The sequence below is a fragment of the Haliotis rufescens genome, unplaced genomic scaffold, assembly GCF_023055435.1.
Source record: "Haliotis rufescens isolate VD_foot unplaced genomic scaffold, xgHalRufe1.0.p SCAF_18, whole genome shotgun sequence".
NCBI lineage: Eukaryota > Metazoa > Mollusca > Gastropoda > Lepetellida > Haliotidae > Haliotis > Haliotis rufescens.
Genome location: NW_025963868.1, coordinates 19,795,145 through 19,805,015, shown reverse-complemented (window position 1 = coordinate 19,805,015; position 9,871 = coordinate 19,795,145). Strand labels below are relative to the sequence as shown.

Here is a 9,871-nt window from a genome sequence, read left to right as displayed (position 1 = left end):
ATGCAAGTATTACACGCATTCACACACGGAAGAAACTTATAGTTGATATTGTATATTTTTCAATCAATCTGAACACATGTATATCAAAATAGCAAATAAACAAGTCCATGGAAAATGCTGTGTTGCACGTTAATGGGTTTTTTGCTTTCACTTTGACATTATATATCATAACAGAGTAAGAGAAGGTTTGGGATTGCTCTTCAAAGTACTAAAAAAAACAACTGTTGTTTACTGACCAGTGAGTTTTTATGATAAAAAACATTGACAATTAATTTCTTCTCTCATTTTTCAATGTAGTTCACTTCAAATATCTTCTCTTTTTCTAAACTGTTAAGAAGAAATGTTAACATGATCACAAGGTAAAGAGCCTGTTGAATGTTACCCTGTGAGATCTGTCAAATCCATCACGGATTTGACGCTATCTACAGGTTCAGCCATTTCCAATTTCCTCCACTAGTTATTGGAAACGTTCAAGAAAATATTTCATTTCTCCCTTAATCCCATCTGTCATGCATGTAAAACATATACTTAGTGAGAGCTTTATATAATCCACACAATACACTAATGTTCATTCATTATGATATTGATGAGTGTAGGGAACAGTCCCTTTGAATTTTATGACACACACACATTTATGTATAGTTTGACAGATTATAATAATATGAATATAAAAAATCATCTCCACTTCTCAAGTTCACTACAATGTCACCAGTGGGAAGTTGTCGGAGATAAACATGGATTCTAACCAAGTCTGATTTTCTTTTACCATGGAATGCATGAACTGGTTGAGTGACTTCTTTCAATCAGAATTACACACAGAGAAAGAAAGGGCTAAAAATCCTGAAGATATACTGTATAGATGGTATTAAGTTTTCACCACCAATTTCCTCTGATAATAAAATATTCCATTTGACATCACTAAGCACCAATACTCAGCAGGATCATTTGGGCAATTGTACAAATCACCTCTAATGTGAAACCCCCAGTGATGTTAAGATAACAAATCCTATCTGTAGTCAGACAACATGACAGTCTACAGTATATTCATTTCCAATATCCTCCAGTAAATAGTGGGTAATGCCAGAATAAAACCCTCTGAAAAGATACCACTAGTCCCCCACCAAACCTCCTCTTATTAACTTTTACCATAAACAAAGTGGGTTGTGGGTTGTGGGGAAATGTCCAGTATTGAATATCAAGAGAACTATTTTTTCATAACGAAATACTAAATACCCTTATGGACCTTCTATTATAAGAAATACATCTTCTTGTACACCTTTTAATTGCTACTTACGTTTAAGTGTATCTAATTTTACCGTTAAAAAGGTGTAGAAATAGGTTAATGTGTCAAACGTATTCAATATATCTTCACACGCGTCGCTTGTTGCATTAACATTCATATATTATCATCATCATCAAGTTTTAGGTTTTACATCAACATCACAGTCTGGTATTACATCGACGGGGTAGGTCGGGTTGAATAATAAAAAAATATTAGGCCATGGGCTACTTAGGTCCATCAAAAAGGTCAATAAATGTCTTTAAAATTGTCCAATTCCCATATGTAATCTATCAAAATAAAGCTGAAGTTATTACGGTTACGATTATGTTATTTTCATATAAATATAATGACAAGTATAGTGGCTATTAAACTTTTACTTAGTAGAACACACATATGGAAATTCACTCCACGCAGATCGCTCTAACTTTCCATAATTTTCTATTATATGGAAAAATAAATACAAGGTAATCACAAAAACAAATACTGGCAATAATCTAGTGATATATAACTTTATCTTGAAAAAAAATCATTTGAATAAACATGATAATTGGACACATGAGAATTCAAACTATCCATGGTACAAATCCATAGAATTACCATTTACATTATAGATTACTTTTCACTTAGAATAGCTTTTGTTTGCCAATATAGAATATCTGGAATTACATCTGGGTCAAACAAATGAAATTTCAAAAAGACTCTTGGCCACATAAGTAGATATCAAATTAGGTATTACAGTGCATGTTTTACATATCATAAGTATAGTTTATATACATATGATTCCATGTTCAGGGCACTCTAAGGCTTCAGGAAAAGCATTGTTTTCACGCAACAGCCGATAATCCCTAAGCTTACTCTGCTCCATTCGCCTTCTCCAAAACAATTATGCGAGAGAAGTTTCAGCTCTAGTGAGTTCTGCGAGAGTAGGCTTCTTTCCCGGGAATACCTCTGCCTTCTGGCTTCAAACGACCGAAGCGTTTAGGCTTACATACATTTACACACACGCACGCACACACATACATAATTTACATACATTTAATCATACATACAGCCATACATACCATGCATACACACAGCCATGTAATCATACGTACATACTGAATAGGAAGCGTGTGTATTGATCTGTTGTCTTAACACTGACCCACCAAGAGTGTCAGTCGGCATATATCAATCTTTATATTGTGATAACTGTCACACCTGACTTATTTGTCAGCGACATGCGGTAACGCTTCGAAGGTTTAATCTGTTTACGTAAAGGGATAGTATGTTTTAACATAGGATTAGTATGTTCTCCATGACCACATCTCAGTAATTAATTATGATTTGGTAATCATGCCAATCATAGTAGCATGTTCAGTCAGTGTCAATCTTAATTAATTAAATGAGCATTATTAAAAAGCGAGAAGTTACTTGCAAAATGGCAAACGCTCAAGTTGACGTCAAATTCATACCATCCCATCGTGGAGGTAGGATTCTTTGTTTTCATGGATTTATGTTCCGTTGCAATAAGAAGAGAGACAAGTGGTAGTCTTGGCTGTGTCTTGAAAAGACACGTCCTGCACGTGTTTCGGGTCCTTGGTTACTCCACTGGAGACAACTGGCGACATCTTTCGAACCACTTCGGCAACGACGGTCCAAGAACTAACAACTTGAGCACGACTGATGGATGGTGCCGTATCCAGAATGGAGTATGCCGACCATCGCTTCACTTGGAGTAATGTAAAATGATACATTGTTGTGACATTGTTGATGGTGTGTTTTGTGAATAAAACGAGAGTGACAAAACTTTATATTATCTTATTTTGTTATTAAAAGAAGAAATATATCTTATTTATGTGTCATATTTCGTGGTGATGTGAAACATGATATGGATTACTGTGTTGTTTTAAACCCTTCATGTGTTTTCATAAGGATTAGACATGGGAGCTTAAACGCATTGTGCACTAAATCCCACCTCAATTGGTTCGTTAGCAAACCTAACGCGAGAGCGACACACAAGTTGAGTCAAATTGAGCTATTGTCACGGTTCACTCCCAAAACTTCTACATGCCAAAATGTCTACATGCCAAAACATCTACAGAGAGTTGTCTTGGCTGATTGAGTTTACCCATTGTTATAATGGTTTAGTCCTCCTTTAATTAAGAAGACTCATTAGCTTCTTTTCGATGTTGTTTTAGAAAGGCAAGGAAGGGTACTTTGTGAAGATTAAATAGTTACAGATGTACCTAATGAAAACAACTTATTTGTAGACAAAGAAGATTATAATAAAAAAGACTCGTCACTTTTAATGAAATTAACTGGTTTAGGAAATCACAATTATACACTGTTTAAGATCAAAAGGTTTCATGTGTATGCAGGAAAAGCAACTTACAAGTTGTCGGGCTGAGAGTAGTTTGAACCTTAAATTGGGTTTACTCAATTTATTGTGGATTAACACTATAGTATATAACTAGAGTCCATCATGATGACATTTGACCTCCTACACCTCACTTCAGGCCTTAACAGGAGAAATGCCACTAAGTCTACGCAGGGAACAGCTAAGCTTAAATTTCTGGGCCGCGTCCCTATCAAACCCTCTCATCCAAAACTTAATAAACCAAAACATGAGCCCCAAAAACCAAGCTCTAGCTCGTAAACACCCCTTACTTACCCCAATATCCAAAAGAATAACAAACTACCTAAATGAACACCAAATTAAAAATCTTAAACAAAACTGCAAACAATCAAATATCTTCACCCCTAAACTTAAAATACCCAAAATAGACACAACACTAGCTAGCCAAATAAATAAACAAACCGACCCAAACATAGCTAAAACTACCACACTAGCATACATACACGAAACTTGGCCAAATTGGTGTCACATTTACACGGACGGATCCTCAGATCCGACCTCCAAACACACAGGTTTCGGAGTCCATACCACACAACCAACTAAAACCACACGATCCTTCCGACTCCCAAACAACCAATCAATATTCACGGCAGAACTAATGGGCATGGCCTCAGCCCTCCATAATCAAGAATCCAAAAAACACAAAAATATCCTAATACTTACCGACTCCCTAAGTGGACTGCAAGCCCTCCAAAACAAAAATACCAAAAACCGACCTAAATTAATAAATCAAATACTTAAAAGCTCCAACGACCTAACTAAGGCAGGCAAACAAATAACCTTCTTGTGGATACCCGCCCACGTAGGAATATACGGTAACGAAAACGCCGATAAAGCAGCTAAACTATCCCTCAAAATCCCAGAAATAAGCTTAAACTTACCCATCTCAAAATCAGAAATTAAAAGTGTAAACAAGCAAAAACTCACAAAAAAATGGCATAACCTATATCTAAACTCAAATAGCCAAATCAAAAAAGTGCTCAGCAAACCACTAACCAAACCCAAAATTCTCCATCCATCGAAAAAAATCGACAGAGTAATCACTAAACGCCAAACAGGACACACCAACCTAAATAACCACCTAAATTTTTTTTAAAAACACACTACAGGTAACTGCCCACACTGCAAACAACCAGAAACCCCAGAACACGCACTCATCCACTGCACACACTACCTAACACATCGAACCGCATTACAAACCACCCTCAATCTAAACAAGGCTCTAACTCTAGAAGCAATACTAAACCCACAAAATAAACTAGAAAACTTCAAGGCCTTAGGCGTATTCTTAATAAAAACGGAACTAATAAAACGCATCTAAAAACACAATAACCTACCAAATCAAAATCACATAAACAAACAAACATCCACCATACCCAGCTCCCTTAGTTCTCCTCCCCAATCCCATCGGCATCTATTCCAAATCTCAAAATTCCCAAATTCTATATAAGCAACCCCTAAAACCCCCCTCTCGGGTTGCACAGACCACCTTCGCCCCTTTCGGAAACACATTAAATGGCCTGGCCGGGCCCGTGTGCGAAATACGCATCAGTCGGAAAGCGCACGTTAAATCTCCAAAGTAAGTAAGTAAGTAAGATGACATTTGACAAACCAAATTCTCTCTAAATCCCCCTTCACTCACTAACGAACCCCCTTTAGAAACCACCCAGCAAATAAAATTCAATTTTCAAAAAGCCAATTGGCAACTCTTTACAAAACTATGCAACCAAACCGACCCCCCCAAAATACAAAACAGCAACATAGACACATTCAACACCAACCTTACCAACACACTATTCGATATCGCAAGCCAATGCATACCCACAACCAAACCCGCCCCTTCCCACAACCCAGTCCCCTGGTGGAACGACGACATCCAAAACTCTAGAAAATTAAGAAAAAGAGCCCTAAATAGCCCCCCAACGACCCAGACTCCTTCCGCCCCACATCTCTAACCTCCCATACATGCATAATCCTTGAATCAATTATCAATAATAGACTTAAGCATCACATCTCTATAAACAGACTAATAAGCCCGGACCAGAGCGGCTTCACAAATAACAGACAAACATTAGACCACATTCTACACCTAGAACAAGACATTAGGACTGCGCAATCAATGAAACAATACACCCTGGCCATCTTTATAGATTTCAGCAAAGCTTTCGACATGGTTTGGCATAACGGCCTCCTTAAAAAACTCGAAAATAATCATATCATTGGGAGAATACTAAACTTCATTCACTCTTTCCTAACAGACAGACACATCACCGTTAAATCCCATCAAACCCTATCCGACACACACCCCATTGAAAACGGTACTCCACAAGGAAGCATCTTATCGCCAACACTATTCAATTTTATGATAAATGACATTTTCTCAGATTCCAAAAATAAAGAAAAAAATACCACAGCAAAATTTGCAGATGACGTTTCCCTTTGGACCTCCTCGGCCTCCATCAATGCAATCTGCTTTAAACAATATCAAAAAATAGGCTTCCAACTGGGGATTCCAAATCAACATCAAAAAGACCATTGGCATGCTCATCAAAAAACAATATATGCAAAATTACACACCCAAACTTCACCTTAATGACAAAGAAATTACATACCAAAAAGAAAGTTCATGGGGTTACATTTGACCGACACCTTACATGGGGCCCCCATATATCAAAATTGGTCAACTCTTGTGAAAAAGATTTAAACTTAATGAGAACTATTAAAGGTAACAATTGGGGGTCTGACAAACAAACCCTCCTCAACATCTACAAAACACTTATTCAATCCAAAATCGACTACGCCGCTCCGGTCCTAAGCGGCATTTCAACTACTAACTACGACAAAATAAAATCAATTCAATATAAGGCCCTCAAAATAGCTACCGGCACCAGGACTGGTACCTCACACCATGCCATACTCATGACCAACACTCTCTCCATAACACACAGAATACAACAGACAATCCTCAACTACTGGGCTGGGGCACAACACAATCCAATCTTTAAAATACTCAAACAAAAATATAACAACATTAACAAACAAACGGCATTCAAATTCAATAAATCCCTTGACCAAGCCCCATACATGACCCACCTACACAAGCTAATACACACCCACAATCTAAGCAATATATCACACACACACCCCTCTCTACAATACATAGCCGACCTCCCATCCCCCCCAGTTGACACAACGCTCCACGAACTTTTCATACAAAGCCCCGGCACCCCAACTGCAAAAAAGGCCGAAGCAACCCTTAGACACCTCCACAATAACTGGCCGACACATACTTACATTTACACCGACGCATCCCAAACCAATGGAAAAACAGGCCTAGGAATACACATAGACCAACAACCCCCCCGTCACCACAAACTTTCACTATAAAAACTTCACTAACAATAACACAGGGGAACTATTAGCCATATCCTTACAGCAATACACGCTATCAAAACAAAAATTTCTAATAATATCAGACTCACTATCAGACTCACTAACATCAACAACATAATTACTCTCATCAACCAACTTAACAACAACAACAAACAAATCAGTCTACTCTGGGTCCCGGGACACACAAATATACCAGGCAATAACACAGCACACATCGCAGCCAATATAGCCACCCAACAGCCCTCATTAGAAATCTATTTCCAATACCTCCAAAGCGGAGATCAAGAACAAATTTAAAATGTCTATAAAACTTCAAAACTACAGCAATATAATCCAAAACACTAACTCGCAATGGCTCAAAACACTTTTTACGCAATACAATCTCAAATGTCGCAACTATAACAGCTCTAACCATTTGGACAATATTATATCAAGAATCATCAGCGGAAATACCAACCTCAACCACAATCTACACAAACAAGGCAATCTACACAAACAAGGCAGACACCCGGACGGGAAATGTACATATTGTAATCAACCAGAAGACTTATATCATATTTTTAACAGCTGTCCTTTCTATAACACCCTTCACTCCGAACTTTATCACGCTATCCCTCCTAACTATAAACAAAACCTCACACTACTTTTCAACCCTTCCAACCCTATCTACATCTTCAATGCAATAACGCAATTCATCATCAAAGCCGACCTTATAGACCGAATTTAGAACCTTTCGGATCGGGATCGAAATTTCCATCACGAGTCGCCCTCTCCGACGTCCGTGCCTATAACCCCAGTGGTAACCTCCCAAAACCCATACATCCCATTTCCCCTACAGCTTAAGACAACAAAGTTCACGGTCCATGGCACTGCTAATCCCTAGTCTGTTACCTATTTCATACAATGGAACAACCCAAGAAACACGAATAGATTGAGATAAATATTTAATTACGATTACGATATTATTCAAAATTCATAATACATTATAATAAAATGTTCATTTTTCAAATTTCATAATACATTATAATAAAATTTTCATTTTCAAAATTCATAATACATTATAACAAAATGTTCATAATTCACTCTTTATCCCAGCCTGAAGAAATGGCCAACTGCATCAAGAAACTGCATTGGGGATTTCACCTCTCTATTCAACTCATCCTTCAGGCGGCAGAGACGGTTCTCCATCTCTCTGTACACTCTCTTCCTGCCTCTTGGAGCTGCTCCAAAGTCGAGCTGTAAAATCTTAGCTCGTTCTGCCTGTTCCACCTTCCTGACTACCTCCACAAATCGGTAGATGTTGGGATGTCGGTGAGGGAGACCTCGGTTGAGTCGGTTATGAAAGCCTTCCAGGTTGTTGTTCGTCCTGGGACCTGTTGTACCGTGATGGTTCCACAGTGGTTGGGGGAATCGTGCTCCGTGGTCGACCCAGGTAGTGACGATGTAGTCGTTGAAGGCGACAGCTCTTGGCACATCTGGTGTGTTGTCCATTGCGTCAACCCACGAGTCCTGGATCTTGTTCTTGGGGAGTAGGGGTAGGCCAGCTGCTCTTCTTATCCACTTGCAGACTTCAGGATCTTCTCGATACGCGACAGCTAGTCCCAGATCCTGGACCTTCCCCCATATCGCCCGGCAGTAATGGAAGAAACATCCCTTCACATCGGCAGTAGGAAACACGACTTGGACAGCACGAATAGCAGCCATCTCAAAGTCTGTCTGGATGCATGACGGGACAGGTGGTCTGTTTAGTCTCTGTTGAACTTCATCCTTGAGTAGCCTGAAGAGTCTTGAGTAGGTGTCTGTCTGACGGTCGGGGAGTAAGGCGAAGATGAGGGGATAGGTCGTGGCTCCGAGTCTTGCATGGATGATGTACACTTGATTCCATCACCGTCAGCAAACAGGAGGAAGGGTCGTCCATCTGATGTCTGCGTCCAGGAATCCTGGAGATGCACCTCCGATATTGTCTGTGGCAAAACAGGAAACGTCTTCTGTCTGTGCCGGTACAACGCGCTTCTCATGGTGGGGAAGGGTGTCATCATTCCTGTCTCGTCGTTGTTAAAGTTGGAGAGTTCGTCGTTGTAGAGGGTGTGCATCGGGGTTGACTCTTCTCTCGCTCTCTTCCTCAGGGTGCTCATAAACCGGACCTTCTGGCTATCCTCATGGGCATGGTTAACCATACACTAACTCAATAGAGTCGTTAAGCCAGCCGGCGCCAACAACAAGCCCACACCGCACGCCACCAAACCACGTCACAACCCCCCCCCCCCCCCCCCCCCCCCCCGACCCCGGGACAACTGGCTTATACAGCTGTAACATTTACCCTTGTTTTTTTCTTTATTTAACTATTTCCCATATTTAAATAATGCAGCCCAACTGCATATCTTCAATTACCCAATATGCTATACCCTTACCTCACTGCCCCCCTGTAAAATATAGTAAAGGCCCTTAACGTCTCCTCCCAAGAATAACACCCATAATAATAATACTCTCGAAGTACAGTCATTAGGATCATTTAGGTTACTCCCCGGCTAGTTACAGTTTTTTGGGTATGGTGATTTTCATATTTAATCTATTTATCTTTACTTCCCCACCTACCCCGTCCGCGAAATGCAATAAATGCGAAGTGGACGTAAAACCTATAAATCAGTCAGAGGACATTTTATCACTATGGCTGGTATCAGGAAAGTGGAGTATGTCATGTCACAGAAGGGTACTGTGCAGGTATTCCTAGATGGCTATCGTTATAACAAGAATGTTGTCATGCAGACATGCATTCACTGGAAGTGTGTAGACTCCACTTA

The 9,871-nt window shown here is 39.5% G+C and overlaps 1 protein-coding gene across 1 annotated transcript; it reads right to left on the bottom strand.

Annotated features, from left to right (window-relative positions):
• Positions 1–8,156: 8,156 nt before the first annotated feature.
• On the bottom strand, positions 8,157–8,774 carry LOC125381427. The gene has a single exon (XM_048397953.1). The coding sequence runs from the start codon at positions 8,772–8,774 to the stop codon at positions 8,157–8,159; it is 618 nt and encodes a 205-aa protein (XP_048253910.1).
• Positions 8,775–9,871: the final 1,097 nt, after the last annotated feature.